Genomic DNA, 22934 nt, shown 5'->3' on the forward strand with positions numbered 1-22934 from the left:
TAGGAGAGCTTAGAAAAAGAAACAAAGGGCTCTGGGGAAACAGAAAATATGTGAACACCTTGCTGCTTTGGCCTTGGATTTCATCTGAGTGGCATGGTCAAGTAACCAGATCTTGTTTATAAGGTGCAAATTTCAGCTGATAATATATGTGGCTTTGCAGATTTTTCCCCTTTCTAGTTGTGTAACTGGAAGAATATTTTGCCTGTGCATTAAGCTAAGTAAAACCAGTCGTGCTAGCCTTTTTCTTCTTCCAGTGCTATTCCACATAAATTACACGAATGAAGCAAAAACAAATAAAGAACCACTTTTCTCCTACACTAATTAAAGTCTAGCTAGCTTGTCAATTTATAAAACTTTGGGATCCCTTGGCTGGAGTTTCATGACACATTTTTATAAATCAAAACCAGATGACTGCTTAATAAAGGTATTGATGCTTGGCAGAAAATGTAGGAAATGCCTGCTACAGAAATAAAAGGATTAAGTGATCCACTCAACAGCAGTAAAAGTTCCCATTAACCACAAGCATTCACTCTGAACATGGGGCAGCCCTCTTAATTACTCTTTTATTCCAACATGGCCTCTTTTTTTTCTCCATTTGATCCAAGGACAATGTTTGTCTCCTGAAAGTGGGGGTAAAGAGGGAAAGATGATGGCATCTTTTTATGTGACAGACTGAATCACATTTAAAAAAGCAGATCCAGTAGTTTCTCAGAGGGCTTAGGCCTGCAAGATACCAAGTGCTCTGGCCAAGCACTTAAATGTGTACTTAACTTTTATGCATGCAAGTTGAAAATTAATTACTGGTTGAAGTGCTTTCCTGGCTCAAGGCCAACACTTTGCAGGATCAAGGCCATCTCATATAAAAATCTCCTGCAATTTGGGAGAGCATAGAGCATTGAAAGAGCAGTCCAATACACTAATTTACCATAAACTGGGGATCTGGAGCAGGAATAGTTAGATAATGTATGTCTTTACTGTGATAGAGAGAAGAACAAATTCAACTGACAGGAGCAATCTGTGACCACTTATTCCAACTTTTTACCCAAATTACCGTGTTTTATAAAGCCCTCTCTTGACTCCCTCTCCCACCTGAGCTCACAGCCTTGCCTCTACAAACAGCATGCTCAAGGAACAGCTCTTTCCACTGAGAGCATCTCTCCCATATTTTTGCAAGTTGGAGAAGCACCAGGTTAAACCACCCTGCCAAAGCCTGGCAATGCACAGGGCTGCTACCACTGCAGCAAATTTCATGTGCAGCAGAGAGCAACCCAGGAATTAGTGTTCTAAAGGACTTGGTAACTTTCATCTTTTATTTTGTGAAGTTATTGAGACTGTACTAAAGCCAGAAACACAGAAATCAACAAAGGCCCCACAACTGTTCTGACCAAATTTTTACAAGGATACAGAAAAGCCAGAGCCAAACTCTTGCAGAGGTGCACAATGACAGGACAAGAGGCAACAGATGCCAGAGTAGGAACATCCTGATTAGATAGCAGGAAAAGTATTTTTCACCACAAGGGTGGTCAAACACTGGAACAGGTCACACAGAGAGATTGTGGCATCTCTGTCCTTGGAGGGATCCAGGATTCAGCTGGACACAGCCCTGAACAATCTGATCCAATCAGACTTGCTCTGAGCAGCTAGCGTGATCTCCAAATGATCTCTAGGGACCCTAGATTATAACAACAACCTAAGTTATTTTTTCAATCTACTGCAAAAATTAGACTGCCAGAGTTTGTGGGGTTTTTTAATCAGTCTCCAATGTGTATTGTGATACTGAGGGATAACTGCAGCACTTCATGAGACACAGAGTATCCTGCAGAGACCATTCAGTATCACTGAACATCACCACTCAGTTTGCTTCTGAAGGAAAGGAAGGAACATTTCACTTGCTAAAAGGTCTTAAATCTCAATACTTGTAATTTCTATCTGATGTTTTTCAGATAGAAAAACATCTATCTATCTATCTGTTCCAGACAGTTCCACAAGGCTGTGTCAGCACACTCACATCAGAAGCCTGTATCAGAGAGGGCAGACAGCCCTTCCTCTTCTGAATAAATGGCTGTGCTCAACTGGGACTAAATCACAACAACAAACACTCAGGACACGTTGTGTGTTTCTCCACATCCAGAAGAAAATCAGTCCTTTGAGTAAACTCAAGATTCAGTGGAGATTGCTTCTAGGCATTTCATTTTCCCCTTGAAAATGAAGCCATAACACTCTCAAAGCATGTGAGGCCTTTCTTCATAAGGAGCAGGGTACTGGATATTGCAGTGCTTTAGGTGTGGATTGATACACTACCACAAATAAGAAGGTCTTATCCATTATTCCTGCAACAGAAAGCTGAGATTGATATTCATTTCAAATGTTCATAATATATTATTTCTTGTCTCTTTACAGAAATACCCACAGCCTATAAATTTATGAGGTATTCTGAACAATATTTATCTGTTTCTCAACGAATCTGAATTTATACAGAGGGTCAAATACTCAAAACAGAAGAAAGCAGCATCAGGCTGCTCTGTGTCACTGATCACACAGACCATGAAAGCAGAGAGATTTCTTACTTTTAGGTAGACCATCTTCCAGGTCTATTTTAAGTAAGAAATCTGCCAGCATTGTTTAATTATCTGCTCTCCAATATTTATATTAGGCACAAAAATGATGACATACAACTTTATTTTAGGATATGTAAACAAAACCAGAGGTTTATTCAGCCATTACCCTGCAATACTTCCTGAGAACATTCATCTTCTGGCACATAGCTGTCTTCTTTATGTGCAAACAGAAAACGGAAACATCATTTTTCATCTATGACTTCCACAGAAAATAACTTATAAATTCCACCCTATGTCCTCAAAACACTTTTTACTCAAGTTTAAATCACAAGCAATGGATGCTTAAATAGCTTATTTGCATGGAATAATGAAGGGCAGATTCCCACATGGCAATGACAAACCCATCCTTCCAAAATCCTGGACTTCCCTTCTCTTAGCACTCCAGAGGAGATGAAATCTAGGATCTGCCATCAGATTTGCACACTGTGAGCAGGGATGGGTACAGGGAACTCAGCAGAATTCAACTGGGGGTTCCCCATGCCAGACAATTCCATTCCATGTCCCAGTACAAGCTGTGGACATGCCTAAAGTGTTGCACACCTGTCCCCTCCAGATCTGCCCCATGCTCTGAAGCCATTGTAAAGAAGACAGAAAATGCTTTTATTGCTTGACCATTATCTTCTCTCTGACATATGTTTAAAAATCAAAACACTCTTCCTAATGTTTCATAACATAGCCAGAAAGTACTATCTATCTGTAATATTCTGCAGATTTCCATTTTATTCAATTTATTACTCATATTATACTAGCATTTAGTGTCTGCAGAATACTGGCTGCCATATATATGCACATTTATATATATATGAAAGGATAATTGTAGACACAGGGAGAAAATATAAATAAAGACATCATTGTAGGAAGGGGAAATGTGAAATCTCTGCCTTGTACCTGTCTGGTCATCTCAGAAGGTACCTCATGCTCCAGCATGGCTGATGTTCTTTGCTAAGCTGCTGGATCATCTAGGAAAGGTGCTGGCCAAAGGGTTTGGGATCCTGTTTTAGGGGAGACATTCATATAGGATCTGCCCACAGAGCACCTGCCTCACATATGTGCTAATTCCTGCACTGTGAGCTCCACCTATTTTTTAGCAGGTTTTTTAAAACTGAGCAGGGAGATGAGGGCACTCAGCTTCCAATACAATTAACACTACTGCTGTGTCCAGATGCACTACATTGTTTTGGAAGCCTAAAGGAAGTTTAGAAAATGGGAGCAAATGGATGTGGGGAAAGGGCAGGAGGATCCTGAGTGCTTGCTTTTGACAAGTTTAGCACAAGCATCACATTTAACATACTGCAAAATGTGGCACCACAGAAGGATGCAGAGCACATCCAATCCAACAGGACACATAATATCTTAGGCATCACAATGTGAAAAACACGACATATTGCACAGAAAACAAACAGCATTTCTAAGACATTTTCCCTACACATCTCCTTTGTGCTTTTCCAGTGCAACAAGTCCAGTTTTTGTCCATCTGCTGGATCATAAGAGCCCTTTGACAGGCCAGATTTAAGCATAATTGACATGAAATGTCCCAGTGATTCTTCTGGCTCAGATCCTTTGTATTAATATTTTATATTTTAAAAAAACCCTCCAAAACGTAACAGAGAATAATAACTAAGGTACACATGACGGATTTAAAAGACAATATGTATTTTTAAACACCATTGCCACCTAAAATTAATTTCAATCAACCAAATTTGATGAATAAAACAAAGACCTTTCTTTTCTCTTGTAACAAGACTGTACCACTTTCCTTCCTTGTATTTCCAGTAAAGCACAACTTTCTATTTAAGATTACTCATTTCCCATATTCTAACCACAAACCAATAGATTTACTTGTAATATTATTCTGATAATTTCTCTGCTTCTGAACAGACCAGGGAGTACAGCAGCCCACTTAACATCCTTTATACAAATCCACACTCAAAGTTACATTTCAAGACCAGAAAGACCAAGTTTTAATGACACAACGGCACTTTAAAACCAGTCCCACACTAAGCCTGTCATGGTTTAACCAGCACTGTCTGCTCTAAAAGATTTACCAAGACCTATTATCAGCAAAATAAGAGCAGTTCATATGAGAAAAAATGTACTTTTACTGCTGTAGTTTATGCAGTTCTGTCAGCAAATACATCACAATATCCTCACAAAACCAAGGACCTTTTTGCTGGTGCTAAACAGAGATGTTTTACTTTTTTTAATTGAACCCTTTGCAGATCTTATCATACCGGCTTCTTGTACAGATCTAAGTTTAGTCTTTAGATGTGGTTAGTCAAATTAATTTGCATGATTATGATTGTCTGCTATTCTCCTTGCTACAGGCTGACACTCTAAACAACAACAAGTGAAGTAATGAGCTCATCAACTTGTTTTTAACTGTTCAGGAATGTAAACCAGCCTTCTCCTCAAATCCAGACCTACCTGCTCTGCAAGGAAATGAACTCTGCTGCTCTGAGCAACTCAGCACAAGGTGCTTATGCCTAAACTATACAACAATACATATACAGCTAATGAGGAGAAGTGGAAACTTGAAGAGAGGGATTTTTTGGAAATGTGTTATTTATTAGCTCGGCATCTGATGCCTACCTTTGAACAATACAACTTCCTCTCCTGGAAATGTTCACACATCTCCACCAGGATAGGGATCTCAGGTGCCTAGCTGGGTTTAGGCAACTCATTTCTGATGCCTGGAACAAATGAATTTCCTCCAACTGGAACACACTCGTGAACAGCACCTGGAGTGATGTGGCACACAACACAGGGACATCCACAATAAACCACACCTTTGTGCCAGCACTTCTGGATGGCACTAAGAAATGACACCATTTCTTCACCAGGTAGCAGAAAAAAACCTACTTTGGTGATGTGTGCAGGGGCAATGTGAATTTTCTTTGTGCCCCAACTGCACGGAACTTACTTGAGCAGGTTGCCGAGGTTGAAGAGAGCTCGGTTGTGCTGGGGGTTGAGCTGCAGGGCCCGTCTGTAATAGTCCTTGGCCTCCACCACGTCTTTGGTCAACGTCCCCAGGTTGTTGAGAGCACTTGCGTGACGAGGGTACAGCCTGGCAAAAATGGAACAGCAAGTTACAGATGCTCATTCACTGACAAATAAAGCTGATGTGGCTGACTCTGCCACCAATGCTGTTTGGCACTCAATAGAGGGAAGAATGTCAGCCAAAAAACCTTCTTTTCCCTTAATTTGCTGCAGGTCAGTTGGGATCCTGAGGACCCTTTTCAACTCCTCATCAGATTTCCTATGGTTCCTATGTATCTCCAGGGCAACATGGAACATTTGGAAACAAATGGAACAAATTGAAAACCTATCATACCCTTCAAGCAAAAGGCATAGTGACTAAAGCAGCCTGAATGTTTTTACTCAAAATGCTTTTGCAAAAAGCAAGAACCGCCTTGTCAAATAAATGTTTCCACTGGAAATAGGTTTTGATATACACAGAATCCAACACAACACTGTTTAAAATTATTTGTTGGGTTTTTGAAATTTTTTTTTCACAATAAAACTGATTAAAAAGTGCAAAAGGAAACCTGAAATCAGCTCTTGAGCAATGCTTTCAGGACCAAGCAAAATGGTAAAAGAATCTGGAACCAGACTGCTTAACAGTATGAATTCTCTAAGCTTCTTGCAGCATTTGGTTCAGTACAGTTCTCCTTTTATCTGACCTGTTAATCTTCACATCTGCCTGTTTCAGTTACATCATTGAGCCCAATGCATCTCTGTTAAAACTCTCCACGAATTAGGCAGCAGGTCATGGTCCATTCAGCAGTTTAAATTCTCAAACTTCTGCTCCTACATTAATATTTTAGTTTGTAGGTCTTTTGCCAGAAAACTCCAGAGGTGGAAGTGATCCAGGGCTTGATGAAAGCACCCAGGACCCTTTGTTTGATAGGTAGGTGAAAACTGAGGGTCATTATGATAGGGAAATAAGTTTTTGACAGACACCCACAGAGGTCCCTGGAGACCAGCAGTGTGAGAAGGTCTGAGGCTCTGAGACCAAGGCATCTGACAGTTCTTTGCCTTAGGTCCCTGATCATGGGAAAATGATGTGGAAAATGACATTAAAAGTAGCTGGCCATGAAAGCACAGGGTACAGCATGAGAAGGGGCATTTAAAGGTAGAAAGGATTAAGACTCTATAGTATAGCCTGACTAAAGTTTGCAATTGTTTTTAATCCAAGACTTTCCACTGTGAGGTTCGGGGTTTTATTTGCCTGGAGATTTTCACTATGTCAGTTCAGCCCTAGCATTTTCTGTGCTTAAGCACCATGAATAATTTAGCATTTTATACACTTCTGCAACATTTGTATCAGTCACATTTTCACTCAACAGCTCATAAATTATTTTGGCAAGGTCTTATTTGGGGGTGAAGCTGGAAGCATTCAAGGGAACTCTGGGAGAAATGGACATGAACCACTAACAAAACCAGGATGTTTCCTACCATTAAGTAAGAGAAAAGCTCAAGTCCTTTTTTCACCTAGCAAATAAGGACTGAAAAGTCACACATTTGATGAGAAATTGTTCAGGGATGCAGCCACGTGTTTTTTAAAAACTTGAATCTTGAACAAAGAACATCTTAGGGCAAATGACCACAGGCTCAGTCTTGTCTCCCATTTCCTCCAAGGGATTTTGACATTGTTTTGGACCAAGAAAAAGGTCTGGGAGTTAAATTTTTCAGCCTTTTTTACCAGATGGCTATGATAAAAGTGTGCACTACTTCTGTCAGTACTCACACATAAAACAGCTCCAGTTTTTGACATGAAGTCACTTGAGTTATGAGTGGGCAAAAGGATTTCAGGCAATTCTTGGGAAAGTCAGAAACAGATTAACATTTTACAACCCTAAACCTGATGGTTTTTCTCTCAAACTTTCAGAAATTAATTCTGTTCTTGGCCTTTAGTGCTCCTGTGGCATTTTAGGCCCAGGAGATTTGCTTGCACCAATTTGGAGTGGAATGAAAACTCAAGATTAAAAAAGGGAACGGATTTTACCTTTAAATTGCACAGTTCTGACCAGCAGCTCCATAAAATACACTTCTGAGTTCAGTGCTAAAACCTCTCAACAGCAAATCACAGGATGCAAACACATCTCCCATGTATCCTGGACTCTATTTCTTGTGTTTTACATTTATTCATTACATCTCATTGCCCTTTCCAAGAAATGTAAGTGAAAACCCAGAACCTCAGCAAGTACAAATTACCTGCTTAGCATCTGGCCTGAAGAACTTATGAGATCTGCAATTTTACATGTCTGAACAAAAGTTACCAGGAATTCTGACCACAGCGAGATAAGGTGGTGGTGTTGGGCTTTGCTGCTCTTTTTTTTCTCTCCAGATATTTTATTTAGAATATTTCTTTGTTATGGTGGTAGAGCAAGCTGCCACTCAACTGAGTTCAGCAGAACAACCAGGCCTAAGAGAGCATTACCTCTGGTGAGGTAACCAGAGCCAGAGTCCGAGCCCATGACCATCCATGCTGTTACAGAATCATTGAATCATTGAATGTTTTGGGATGTGAAGGACCTTAAAGACCCTCTGTTCCAATGCCCAGCCATTATGGGCAGGGACTCCTTCTACCAGACCAGGTTATTCAAAGCCCCATCCAACGAGGCCATGGACACTTTCAGGAATGGGGCATCCACAGCTTCTGTGCACAATGTGCTCCAGTGCCTCAACATTCTTGCAGTAAAGAATTTCTTCCTAAAATCCCATCTAAACCTTCCCTCTTTCTGTTTATGCTGCTTTCACACCACCCTCAAATAGGTCCCAGGAGTGGTCCAGGCCTGAGCCCAGATCAGGGTTTGGTCCCAAAAGCCAACTTGGACTTGGCCACCGTCTCTCAGAGGATACAAACATTTACTGAATACTTCCAGGTCAATGTATGCCAGTTGACCTCAGGGCTAGAGAATGTGCACCAGATATTTTTTTTATTTATTAATATGGATGTTGAGTAAAGGACTGGCAGCCCTATTTAAACTGCCCTTTGTTCAGGCACACCCACTGCTGTTAACAACAGTTCACTGGGAATAAAAACACAGCAGAATAGTCTTGTGGCAGGATTTATGCAGGAGCACAAAACTTGACCACAAGCTACCAAATTAAGCGGCATTTACTCAAGAACTTTCAAAATGGTTCTGCAATACTTGCAGATACACCAAACTTGTTTGCTATTGCTTTTACAATAACAAACTTGATTTGTTATTGTAATGGAGGGAGACACATGTACTTCTCCTGTTTTGAAGATATCAGGAGATTTGTGCTGCTTATCAAGATTTCTGGAACTGATCTCAATGAATCCTTATATTCAGCTTTAACTTGTTTTGATTTTAAGTTCTCTAATGCAAACATTGTCTCTTCCTCATTCTTCATTCGTATGAAAAATGTATTTATTTCTTAGAAGGGCTAGAAACACATACCAAGGCAGGAAGGTCTCCAATTAACCTGGAGTCTCTGTGTGCCACAATAATGGCAATACTCAGAATCCACACTTCATTTTATAAACCATCACTGTGAAGACACTGGGATGCAAGAGATCAATTGTTGGAACACATCTAGCTTGTTTTGCAACTTCTCTTAAGAAACAAAGCTTTTTATCTGGATATATATAGGGCTGTGTTTTCCTTGCCACCACCACTGATAATGGTAACAATCTGCAGGCAATATCCTTCTTGCTATGCATCTGATTAGGTAGAAATTCCTCTAGGCTTCACCTAATCAAATGCAAGTGCTGCATTATTTATGAAAGAAAGCTGAATTTCATTAAACTTATTCTACAAGTAGCAGTTCATGTAAGAAATCAGTTTATCCTTTCCTTTAGAAATCAGAATAATTTTCTTTAAAAATCTACATTCAAGGATAATTATAATAGAAGTCTTGAAACAGCAAAATTATGGGAAAGCAATCTATAAAAGTATATTTTAAAGCAGATGGAGATTTAATTTCTAAAGAGAAGACAAGTGGGTTGTTTCCTTGTTGTAGAATGAATAATTCAAATGATTCCTCCAATGCTGTATCTGCAATTGTCAGAATAAATTTCAGCAGCCTTCCCTTTAACTATTACAGGTATAGACTGCACAAGAACTCCTGTTAGTGATTATCCCCACTTCTTGTAGGTTAGCAAAATTCCCTCTAATATCACAGAACAAAAGCCCTACTGACTTGCACAGTCAAGACATTTCCAGTTTCCTAAGACAAAACCAGGTATAAAACATACAGTCATCAAAATGCTGATGACCATTTATTCTGCTTTTTCATTTATTGCCACTATTACCTGAAACATGAGGGTTTTTGAAAAAAGTTTGAAGGGCTTTGTTTGGCTCCATATCTGAATTACAAGACAATTACAGAAAGAAGAGAAAGGGATGAAATTTGTTGTCATGACTGCAACCTATGATCCACCAGGAATTTTAATTCTTTTAATTCAGATTGAGAGAGACCACTTAATCAACTGGCAAGCTCTGCTCACAGTCCTGCCTGGTCTGGTGCCAGGGGTATTCAGGGGAGGAAGGCATTAGTGTGACAACTACCCACTTGCTCTTAAGAGCATTATGTGGTTTTTGTACATTGCTGTTTTTGCAAATGTTTTTGGCCATTGCTGTGTGGATAGCAAGCAGCAGGGGATGGGGCCAGACTAGCATGCAATTAGCCTGGAAAACTACCATGGACAGCAGGGAAAAAGCTGAAATGTCATCTTTCAGGGGTCTGGGCAGGCCCCCACAGCCAGTGCACAATGAAAGGGGTTACTGAAAGCAGCCCAGAGACACCTCTCAGAGCTGGGACAGCCCTGACGTGTCACGCGAGGGTGACTCTTCCTGATGCCCCAGCCCTTCATCACTCTCCAAGGGCTGACAATAAGCCTGTTGAAAGCACATTCCCAGTGACTTACAACATGAGTTCTTATAACCATTATAAAACTTGTAAGCAACTCTGGTCATCATCAACCCAACAGCCATGCCATGGCAGCAGCAGCAGAAAGACAAAAAAACTGCCTCTATCATCTTGCATAATATTCAAAGGAAGTCCAAGCATATTAATTTCTTCTATAAATTAAAATAATAAGTGAAAAATAATTTAAAAATAAATTATGCAGTTGGAAATATCTAGTGTGCCTGGTTTTTGTTAACACAACTTTTGATTAAACAATGCATTTAAACTTAGCACTCACATTGAGGCAGCTGTGGTAAGTCAGCCCCCTGTGCTGCAGTACAAAACAGGCTGTGTTACCTCTCTGTGGCAAGAGGAGAGGAGAGCCTGAAGAGCCCTGGGCCACAGCTCTCACCACTCCTCCTCCATACAAGAGGACACTTCCCTGACAGCCACTCTTGGCTCTCCTGGTGCCTGTCCAGCCCTAAACAAAGCTCAGCATCCATGGGGCTCCCTGCAGCCACGTCAAGCACAGGGACTCAGGCCTTAATTACCCAGGCCCAATTACTTGCTGGCAGCATGGCAATTTGCTTTTAAGACACATTTTGCCCATTCCAATATATACTGTAATTATTGGCATTGTTTTGCCAACTAAAGTAAGAATGTTATATGAATAACGTTTCTATCTGTGCCAAGTTTTAATACTGCCCATTTTATATTTACTCCAGCATACGATTTCAAGCCAATTTTCCAATTTTAATATTACATCATACTCATTTTCATGTATTTATGTAAGTTCTCAATAAAGTTCTATGTCAGGTTGAATTAAAACATGATCTGATGTAATTCTGAGACCAGTCATCCTTCTGGGAACAATTCTGCACTGGCAACAACTCAGGTCATGGCCTCATGATGGTGTGGCACCTTGTTTCAAGAGCTGCTCTAGATGATGTGGAGTTGTGGATGGCAGATCCTGTGTCTTCCTCAAAAAGGTTTTCAATTGCAACATTTTAATTTCTTCCAAGGAAGAAGAGGTGATCCTGGAATATCAAGCAGCAGCCTTTTTTTTTGAAGAGTTCTAGCAGTTCCATCAATATTTCCTCTAAGGCAACACCCTTCAGCTTGGCAGAAGGTTTGTGGCAGGCTGGTATTTTTTGTATTTAAAAAAGCACCTGGAAATCCTGTTGAAAGTCAGGCAAGTGAGAGATCTAATGCTTTTAGGTTCCTTTGAAAGCCTCAGGCATAATCTCCTTCAGTGAAAGCGTGACAGAGCAGCGAGACTCGCGGCTGTACACAGCACAGCCCGGAGCTGGGAATTACATCACACCCATTTCCACACACTCAGCTGCCAGGGGCTCCTGACACAATGCCAGGCATGAGACAGGGAGTGATGCCATCCCAGCCTGGTGCTGGGGGCTCACAGGGCATCCCTGAGCAGTGCTGTGGGTCCTGCTGTATGGGCCAGCCCAGCTCCTGAGGGAGGGAGGTCCTGCCCAAGAAGTCAGTGAAGGTCATGCCTGACCAGCAGTGCCTCCAGCAGGACCTTGATCTAACCTGGGATCTCCAGAGGCTGAGGTATAAATAGCAAGTGCTGAATCACAGCCAGGGATCAGTGGAAGGAAGTAAGGTCCTGGCTTTATGGCTTTGATGCCTTGTGCAAGCTGACCTAGAACAGAGGCTAGGCACAGCTAAAGAATAAAAAATTTATTAAAAGGCCTCAATGGATACACCTTGGGCAGCACAAGAGCCCAGCCAGAGCTACACCCCAGATGAACCCAAAATGGTCACTAAATTCATGACCAGTCACTTTTATAAGTTCTGATCCATTTGCATATTAGAGTTAATTGTCCAATTATAGCTTCAGCGTATGAAGTCCCATTGTTTTTCTCTCTTCAGTCCACATTGTTTATGCTCTTGGGCCTGAAATTTGGATAATTTGTCCTTGGTCCCCAGCTAGAGAAGGAATTGTTTTGTTTTCCTACTCGGTGAAGAGAGCTCACCATCCCCCAATATGAGGCTCAGAACTACACACTAAAGCAGAACAGAATCTGAAAAACATAAAAGCTAAAACCTGAGGCATCAGCTTGTCCCGCTGCCCATCAGCCAGGAAGAGCAGCCCACAGGTGCACTGCTACCAGCAAACCCTCTCAGCAGGGTGAGCCTCCCAGGCTGAATTGCAGAGCACCCTGATACTGAGAGAAACCTCTCCAGGACAGAAATGGGAAAAAAAAATAGAGAAGCTGAATAGATTTAATCTGTACATTGACAAAAGCCTCGTGAATTCTTTGAGCTTGACATCCATTAAGGAAAAAATACCCCCAACCTACAGCAATATCCAAAAGCATGCCATTCAAATAACCAACCAGAAGCACACTAAACAATATTATAATTTATAAATTTTCAAACTTGGGCAGGGTAGAAGCCTGAGAGTTAGAGTTGAGGAGAAAAAACAGGATTTTAAGTCAAACAATACCACCGCTAAATAGAAATAAATAAAATCTCTCCTGCTAAACTTGCATGTTCCCTGAAGTGACGAGGCAACATGAGGTTATCAAACAGGGCTGTCTGCTTGTTCTCTCACATAAAGAATTTATGCAGGATCCACGTAGTCCTGAAAATCCCAGAAATCTCAACACTCCCGAAGCCCAGCAAAGGACTAATAATTCACAACATGCCTGACTTATAGACAGTGTGAACAACACAGACACCTCCATGGAGCCCACAGAATCTTCAGGGACACCACAGCAAACAAGAGAACATGGTGTGAGCCCTTCAATCAAACCTGGCATGAGGGGGATACAATAACAACATACTCTCACCAAAGCAGATGGGGTGAAATCACCCAAGTGCTAGGGGAAGCTTTACAGCCCCATACTGCACAGTTTTCATCAAAACAAGGACAGCAGGCTAAGAAAAAAGCAGTAGCTGTGGGAATGAGTAATCAACCCTTGGATTTGAGGTTATCATTAGCCAAAAGTGAAAGGTAGACTTGAACACGTGCAAAATACAATCACAAGCTTCTCTCTGCATACCCCACAGGAGAATCAAAATAGATCCTCAAAAATAGTCAAAATAGATTTCTTAGTGTCCCAATAAGAAAAAGCATTTTTAATTAGGGACGCATTTTTCATTACGCAGATTTTTTTATCAGTCCCCAATACATAAGAAGGCAGAGCTTTGATGCAGTTCTGAGGAAGGCTATGGAGTTGTCATCCTCAGAGATGATGGGGGCTTTTCTCTAAGATGATGTGTTTGAAAAGCCAGCAAGTCCTTGAAGGGCAGCACAAAAGGACCTGCACCCACAACAAGACACCAGGGTGTAGGAAGGGACCCCACCACCTGTAACCATCAGTGTCCAGGGCTGACACATCCATCTGTCCATCCCAGCAGGCACACCCAGCTCCCGTGGCTCTACATGCACACACTGCATCATGGTTGCACATATACCAGTTCTGTTTCCAAGTAAATAAAAGCCTGTGCATTGATTGTTATTTTGTCACTAAAAAGCAGAAAAACTGAGCAGAGCTAGAGCAGCCCTCAAAACAGGCAGGGATTAGCACTTTATATGGAACAGGTTCAAAAATAAATTACACTCACTGAAGTAATTTGGTCATTGTCCCATGCAACGTGTTGTAAAGGCCATTAAGTCTCTGATTCAAATTACAAGGCAGCCCTTTCAGCCATCAATTACCACTAAAACACTCAACAATTCTGTCCAGCTTCAGGACAGCCACCATCCCTACCCAATACTTCTTAAGCCCACTGTCAAAGCTCAAATCAGAACACCACAAAGATATTCCCAACTGCTTGGACATGATCCACCTCCAGCCCATAATACCCACTAACACAGAGCATTACCTGAAATCTCTATGAAGATGTTCCAGGCTTGCTCCAAGGGCCTGACCTAAGTAATATCAGAGTGTCAGAAGGGCACTCATAGTTTCAGGAGCAAAAGCAGCCACAGCAAAGCAGCAAATGCACATTTTTTACTCACTATAAAAACAGGCTAACAAATGGTGCTGGTATTTTAATTCTTCCCAGAAATAAATCACAGATGGTATCCAAGGCCACCTGCAGTCCATGCTGAGAGGCATTTTAAAGGCAAATACATTGACACACACACATAAAGTGCTGTAAGAACACAATTTTTTTTACTGCATGGAGAGTGCAATTTAACAGAATTTAAACAACCCCAGATACCGTTGATTTAAGACATATAAAAACCCAGCAGGAAGGTATGTGGGAAAGCTTAGGAAGAAACCTGAGTCTCCCTTACAGCATTAGGGCTTTATTTCTAAAGTGTAGTGAGGTGAAAGAACAGCCTTGCTTTTTTTCTTTCCTACCCATTCCACTGCTGCTATGAACCAATTTTGTTCCCTCAAATGAGAGATACAGATAAGCTGCTTACACTGTTTTCCCTTCTCCACCTAGCCTGTGTTTGACTACTAACCATGATTTCATGATCCTTACTGATGCCACAAAGCAGCATTCCCCATTTCCAGGCTGTATGCAATGCCCTAAGATGTATTACTTGCAAGCTCTGTGAGAGCCAGACCACACAAGCTGCAGGACCAAGTGTTTCCATACTGGTTTCCCTGCCTCCTGGCCCACTCTCTCCTCTCTCTCATGGCTGAACAGCAGAACAGCTCCCTGAACTGCAAAGAAAACCAGTCCAAGAGTTCCTACTTCCCTCCCCCAGAAGATGCCACAAGGGGAAATTAAGGTTTCTGCATGGCAGGCTGGTCCCTTTCCTGCTCTGTTTGGTCAGCAGCCTTTGGCAGGGGAAGTCCAAGGGGAGCTTGTGGCTAGGAACCTGTTGATGGACATGTACACACACAGAGGTAACACTGCAGCACTCTCAGGTACACACACCAGTGCATTTATGTAAATAAATCCACAGTATCACACTGCACAAGGTGAACACCTCCTGCAGGACTCTGCACTGTCAGGTATGTTTTAACATCCAGAAGGCAAACATGAATTTTTAGATGATGACCTTTTCCCAGACACAGAAATGTAGCACAGAACTACTATTAGCATGTGTATGCACCCAACTCCAGCAAGGAACTCGGCAACCTCCCTCAGCCCCACCCGCTGATGCTCACACTGACCTGCCTCCCATGGGAAGCACTGCCCTGGAAACAAACACAGAGAGGGATGGCAAGAACAGCTCTGGGAATTAAAATGTTGAATGAGTGCAATTGTAGGAGGTAAGGTGAATCATTTTTCTCCCCTCCATTGTTAAAAGGAGATTGATTTAATTGATAACGAATGTTCACCAATTGGCTTTCAAGGCTCTGCTGTTTTTCTCTCTCTGCATGTCAGCCCATGTGCATTGCTGAAGAGCAATACAACAGTATCAACAGTGACATCAAGCACACAAGGCTGGGGAAGAGCAGGACAAAGGCTTGGTAATTATAAACACAGCAAAAACATCTTCATTAGCACATCAGAGTTGTTCTTCATATTTGTGTGAGGTTGTACGACCTCATATTCTGACTCACAAATGGGAGACAAGCGGTGAGATAAATTTCAGATAAGATCAACCCTGTTTGATCTCCAGGAGCAGAGGTTCTCCAGAATTCCTAACAACAGCCACAAACCTGCAGCAGAAGCAGCAGCAAGAACGTTAAGGCCAGCTTTCAGAATAGCTGTAGTCACATCTCAGATGGACTATTTTTGGCCTTTACTTTCTGAAGGAAAAAACCCCAAGGATCTCCTGGGGTCACTACCATATGTCAGGCAAACCAGTGAAGCAGCCTAATGCAGCAGTGTGCTTTTCTTGTTTTACTGTAGGTAAGCTGAAAGGTTTATAACCCACTGTACAATTGCTGAACACCAGCTGTTTGTCGGGGCTGTTTTATGGGTAACTCATCTCTGAAGGGCTCCACTGCCATTCCCCTTTTAGGAACTGCATATAGGAAGAGCTTTTCCTTCATATAAAGAATTTTTGTTCTTTTCATTTTCCCCATCTGTCAGAACCCAAGATATTCCTCTGGCTGCCCTGGAGGACTTGAGACCCTGGCAGGGGGCTCAGAGACCTTGGCATGGAGTCAAAGACACCTGTGCCTTCGATTTTAACCCATGGAAACAATTACCAACTTTATGTGAGGAGTTACAAGCCACAGGGGTTTGAATAGAATGATAGTGAATTTACCACAGGGTGGAAAAGTAGAATTTGGGGTTTTTAAAATGGGGGTTCAAGAGGCAAGATGGAGGAATCTGGGCGTGTTCTGTCTTTCTCCTTCTCCTTCTTGTCCTCCATCTTCTGCTGTGATGATGGCACTTCTGGATTGGTTTAGAGTAGAGACAGACTGTCTAACATAGGTGATAGGTACTGGAAAATTATTGTAAATAAAGTACACGTAGCTTTTAGGATAAAAACACTGCCCTGAGGGCAGTCAGTGTGCCTCAACCCGACCTGCTGAACAGACCTCAACGGGTCAGAAAGACAATGCATTACATAAGAGCAAATAAACAACCTTGAAAACCAGAGCTGAGGAATCCCAACTTCTTCTTTGGTCTTGGGGCTGGGATAAAGAGACTTTTCTAACACCTCGGGGTCATCCTGGCACCAGAGACCTCATCACCCATATCCAATTCAAACATCATTCTCCATTTTTGCATTTCATTTCAGTGTTCATTTCCCCCACTCCTGGAGAACATAATTAGATTGCACTAATTACCCAAGTCCAGCTAGGTCAGGGTGTTGTGTCACTGGCCTCTGGGCTGGGCTGAGGAATGAGTTTTCTGATGGGCCACCTGCAATGGTGGTTGTTGGGATTAATTCCCAAGTTTGCCTTGGAAACCTGCCCTGCAGTTCCACTGTCAGAGAAAACCCCTTATTCTCCTTCACCACTTTTCTGCCCTGAAGTTAACAGAGATACACCAACATTTGCCAGCAGCAAATCCCACCTGTCTCTGAAAGCAGGAAAGGGAGCAGTGAAAGCATTGGGGATCAACTTTCCCAGGATTTAGTATCCATTGCTAGAATTTCACTAGGTAACCTGCGTGCACTTCAGCATCCTTTCCCACAGTTACAGCTTCCCAGGAGGAAGGTGTTGCTTTGCTGAGCAGACACATGGCAGCCAGCACTGCTGGCAGAGCAGGAGCTCATGGAAGTGCCTCCTCACCTTGGTGGAGTTGGTGGAATGGCAAATTGCTCACAGTTCAAGCAGCAGCGTGCAGACTGACAAGATCACTTTTTGTTTACTAAACAATGAAACTCATTCACCAGAGATCAAGCAGAGCTGCACTGTCATTTGGCACAAAGATGGAATAGGGGATGAGCCATCACCCACTGAGGCAGTGCAGCTCTCCCTTTCCTGTCTCCCAGGAGCTCCCAGGCAGCAAGCCGTGTCCTTATCGACTCCAGTTCCTTATTAATTCCCTATTGATCTGCTCACTGAGCACTAGGCAGAAATAATATTTTTATCTTCTGTGCTCTTGGCTGTGCTACCATTGGATTGTGAAGCCTCCTGAGTAGCTTGGGTTTTCTGTAACCTGGGGAGGATGGATCCACCCACACTCATTGGGAGAGCAGGCACTCAGTGAGGGGTACCTGTGGGAAATCATGAAAGCTTGTTGTGAGAATACCTCAGCTGCTGGTCTGCCTACTCCCTGACATGGAAATTTACAGAGTGGTAATTCATCTTTCCAGGTCAAGCCAGTGGCCAAAAATACCCTGAACTACCAAACTCTGCTCAGGATATTACAGCTACTACTTCCTTCTCTCTAATTATGGAGATTGGTCTACAATCAGAGCAGTCTGTGAGGAGCTGGTGCCTGTGAGGATGGGGAAACAGCTCTATAGACACAGCAGCTGCTTTCTGTGATACCTGGGGATGCTCTGGCACTGTATCCACCTGAAGCTGCCTGCCCACACCCAGCAGCTTCTCCACTGCTTCAACACAGCCACCAAATGCAGGCATCCAGCTAACAGAGGCTGCAGGGCTCACACACAAACCCTGGCACTGCAGGAAGGGTCTGACTGTCTGAGGGGAAAACACAGACATTACAGAATGTAATTCTCAACAGAAGAACACAGTGCACTTTTTACTTACATTGTTCTGTTGCTCATTACACAGACCCCAAATAATTTCCCTGTGCCAGAGGGGGGAAGAAGGAGTAAATATAAGGAAAATGTAAGTGCAGAGATACACTGTGACAAGAACAAGTAGTGCAGCTTCCCAGTGATGGAGACTTCCAAGTGCTGGCCTGCACTTTTGGGTCAAAAAGAGAATGTGCAAGGTGAGTTTCACTTTTCCAAAATGCTAGCTAATGCTGAAATTACTGAAGCAAGTCGAGTGCTAGCACCAGTGAGACACCAAGCACCTAGAGAAGAGCAGGGCTGGCTCTGTGGGGCTCCCAGCCCCAACAAGGCTTCAGATGCTCTATAAACCACCAGCATGAACAGTGCTCTGTAATACAGCGGAGAAAATGTTTGCAATCAGCTCTCAAAACAGACTCTTTCATAATTGAAATACTGCAGAGCAGAAAACAGCATTATAATTACAATAAATGGGTGCTGCTGAGTTAGAGAAGATCTTTTGTCTGCAAATCCCATTTACACAAGCAGAGGCAATGGTGGTAAGAGCAGTTACATTACTCTGTGCACTCCACTGCAGGGCTTGGATAATTTTTGTCATTCTCTTCTTTTTTTTAACTTGCAATGGGCTTTACCAGTAACTTGGAAGAAGTCCAAAGACTAGATACAGGAACAACTGGAGGACTGCAAAACTTTGTGATGCTGAAAAAACCAGCACCTATCAAGCAGCAGGTTAAGGGAGGAGTTGATCACTCTACAGAAAACAGAATTTTGGTAATGGGATCTTCAGTGTGGCATTGAAAGGTGTAAACAAATTCAATGACTGGAAGCTGATGTCAAACAAATCAGTCTAAAAATAAGGGAGGGCATTTTCAACAGCCAATGTAATTAACCTTCAGTACCATTTACTGATGGTTGTGCTGGATTTTCCATTGCTGGAAACTTTAAAAAAATAGAGGGCTTTTCCAAATGACTTCCCAAATGCCCAGCATGGCAAAAGATAACAGGATGTTGCTCAAAAAAGTGAAAAATCACCTTCACCCAGGTTCACTCCCTCCTCAGTGACAATGAACTCCTGTCCTCACAGGTCAGCCTGGGTGGGCTAGGAGCGCTTAGAGAGCTTTTATCATAACCCTGTCAGCTGGCCAAAAGACAAAGCATACATGTAATTTCTGGAGTTTTCTGTCACATCACATGTCAGGAAAGAACACTTCTTCCACCTCCTGGCATGCCCTATGAGCTGAGCTCTGCCCTTGCTGTCCATCAGAGCCACTCTTGACCTTGCATGCCCTTCCCAAACATGCTTCTATTCCTGAAAACACTATCTGTGCACTCCATGCTTGCCACCATGCCATCCCCCCAGCCCTTTTCCTTGCATTCATCCCCCAGAGGGGCTTGTCCTCTCTCCCAGGCCCCAAGAACCAGAGGGGAGAGGTTTGGGGATCTAGGGTGAGCTGCTTGATGCACTGAGCACTGCCTGGGGAGCAGCTGAGCTGCAGGAACAGCAGAGGGAGGAGGAGCAGTAGGGGGAGGGAAGCTGCTCACAGGCAGTGACCCCATCTGTGTGTGAAGGGAGGGTCCTCCACAGGCACCACAGCCACAGGACGTGTCCCAAATTATAGCCCAGCCCTGGGCCCTGATTTACCATTCATCTACAAGCAAGGCAATTCATCCTGCTGCCTCAGCTTCCCCCTGCACAGAACCTCAGCAATGATATCTGCCCTGTTTCTGCACAGGAGCATTTTCAGGATCAATTAGTTTAGCATTCATGCAAAGCTCTGTGGACAGAAGCCTCAACACAAGCAGTAAGCACCATTATTGTTACTGCACTTCAGATGGCTACTGCACTGACATTTTCCAGGCATGCACCATTAACAATTTACAAAGATAAATGGGCCAGGAACCTGAAAATGCATTTAGGACAACTACCTCCAGCTTACCAGCATACATTCAGCTGTGTAAACGACACCTCATCACTCAACGTGTAGCTATGGTAACATTTCTATCTCATGTACTGAAGTGCACACACACACACACGTGGAGCTGGAGGGAAGCCAGGCTACCTCATTTTATGGCACACAAACCCCAAGCCAGGGAACTTTCCCAGGCTCCCAAAGCCAAGCTGCTCCCATAGAGCCAGGGATGAGGAGCAGCCAACTCACCCCATGCCTGTCAGGAAGGAGAAGGGTTAACAGCAGGAGCCCCCACAGGCCCTGAGAGACTTACTTGAGAGCAGTTTTGTAGTGGTAGATTGCTTCAACGTTACGGCCCTGGTCTTTCAGAAAATTGGCATAGTTGTAGTGCACCTTGGCGTTGTGGGGCAGGGTCTTCACTCCTGAGCTGTGAAGAGGAACAGAAGCAGGACACCGTGAGCAGCCAGGTTACCCCACCTTCCCTGGGTGCACCTTCTTCTGGCAGTCCCTCCCTTCTCCTGAAAAGCTTGCTGGTGATCCCAGCACCTCGTCACCTCCTGTGCATTTGTGCCAGCACAGCTCGTGCTTGAACTCCCAGCTTGTCCCCTGTGCCAAGTGCCCTAGGCAGACATAAACGTGTGGCAGCAATTCAGCTCATCCTGGTGGCTGTCACTGCAGGCACTTCCAGCAGCAGCACTGCAACGCTCCCTGTGGCCAGAGGCTGCTCTATTCAAAATCTGAATTACTAAACTGAAAAGACCAAAACCTAAACGGTTAATATTTAGAGGGAATGCATACAGTACTTTCTAAAAACAGGGTCCCTGCTTAAACTTGAGTGTCATGAAGCATCTTGATTTAAACCTGGCACTGCAGCTACCAGAAAGTATCTGGTAGGGTATCTTTTCCATGTGCATCAGCCACTAGATGGAATGCATGGCATACTCCAAGTACCAGCACATGTGCACTGCTTGAGGCTGAGCAGAGTGTGCCCAGGAGGTGAGGGCTAATGGGAACTCTAACCCTTAGGTGGCAAAATAACACTCTGGCATTATGATACATGACTGAGGATATCTGGCTGCACAGCCACCCCATCCCTCCCCTTTGCCTCCCCTGCCACGTGTAGACTGAACTCAACATTTGGAATTAATAATGAGGGCACAAAGACAAAAGCAAGCATATGCTTATTTGCTTAATTGAGAGCACAGAAAGCAAGGTACACCTTGCACAGCCAGAGGAAATGCTGTTTCAAGGTTAAACAGAGAAAGAAATCACAGGAGCATGTACACTGTGGAAACATTTCCCCTGCAAGAATCCAGAGAAGTCAGTGCTCTGTTTAATGCGGGAATCCTTTCCAGCACATAAACAGGGGCTCTCTGAGGTAATGGGAAATAAGGATGGATGAATCTGTTCATGTAAAAGCAAACAAAGTGCTGTTTCTTGCTCACAAGCAGATTCCTGCCAGCTGATCTCTTTTCTACTCCCAGCATCTACAACCCTTCTACCTCAGGTAGGAAAAACAAGGACTAGAAAATTCCCAAGTCTTGTTGCTTTGCCTTGTCTGCCTCTCCCATTTAACTTTAGTTAGCATGGAGGTTAATCATACTGAGACAGGGTCACAGGCAGCCCCTGCTGTGGGGTGCACACCCTCTTGTATGGCAAAAATACACCCAGAGCTGCAGAAACCCTTTGAGGGGGATTTCACTGCAGAACAGCACTGAGGAATGGCAAATATGGTATTCTTTTGGTTATCTGCAGCCAGTGGCATCCAGCATCACTAACACCTACTTGTGAGAGCTTCCAAAGCTTCGCCCACAACTGCCTTGCAGAGTTCAGCTCAACACAGCCACGGTTTGCCTTCTAAAATTAAAAGTACACCTTGCATTTGGCTTCCTAATCATCAGGTATTTCCAAATTACTTACTGGGAGCACTACAGGAATAAGACATTTTGTGACTAATCGCTGAATTAAATCAGTTAATTGATGCTATTCTTAAGAGAATGATTTTCTATATTAGTTTTCACAAAGATATACTGCACCAGCAGCAAGTAATGTGTGACTGCTATGGCTGTGTTAATTTCCATTGGCCTTGGGAGCTATTAACTACACACTTACAACCTCTGGGCATTACTGGAATATTAATTCTTATACAGAGAGGGTTTCATTACATCAGCATCAGTGTTACCGGCACAGACATGGCACTCGAAACTGCTGCTCCCTCCAAGCTACGTGCAAGGAGCTGCTCTGCTACAGCCTCTGCTGAAACAGAGCAGGCTGAGCTAACAGTGAGGAGTACATTACACATGCACCAGCACTTCAGTTCTGATGAGATACAGTTTTAACAGCAAGATACATACGTTTAAGTATTTTAATTCTGGGCTGTTTTCCTTTAAGTAAAATTTATCACTAATTCCGCTGGTTGCATTTATTACAACATCACTAATAAAGCTTCTTGCATCTGTGTGCTTCTGCTGGTGGCAGGGG

The 22934-nt window shown here is 43.1% G+C and overlaps 1 protein-coding gene across 1 annotated transcript in view; it reads right to left on the bottom strand.

The window, feature by feature from the left end:
• TMTC1 (transmembrane O-mannosyltransferase targeting cadherins 1) overlaps window positions 1-22934 on the bottom strand; it is a 141014-nt gene that overhangs the window by 20899 nt on the left and 97181 nt on the right. Inside the window, exons 11-12 of the mRNA XM_066549630.1 lie at window positions 20767-20880; window positions 5539-5682 (exon numbers count right to left, since the gene is read on the bottom strand). Coding sequence (XP_066405727.1) covers window positions 5539-5682; window positions 20767-20880 — 258 coding nt within the window. The remainder of the gene's footprint in view (window positions 1-5538; window positions 5683-20766; window positions 20881-22934) is intronic.

This window comes from Molothrus aeneus, chromosome 5 (genome assembly GCF_037042795.1).
Source record: "Molothrus aeneus isolate 106 chromosome 5, BPBGC_Maene_1.0, whole genome shotgun sequence".
In the NCBI taxonomy this organism is placed as follows: domain Eukaryota; kingdom Metazoa; phylum Chordata; class Aves; order Passeriformes; family Icteridae; genus Molothrus; species Molothrus aeneus.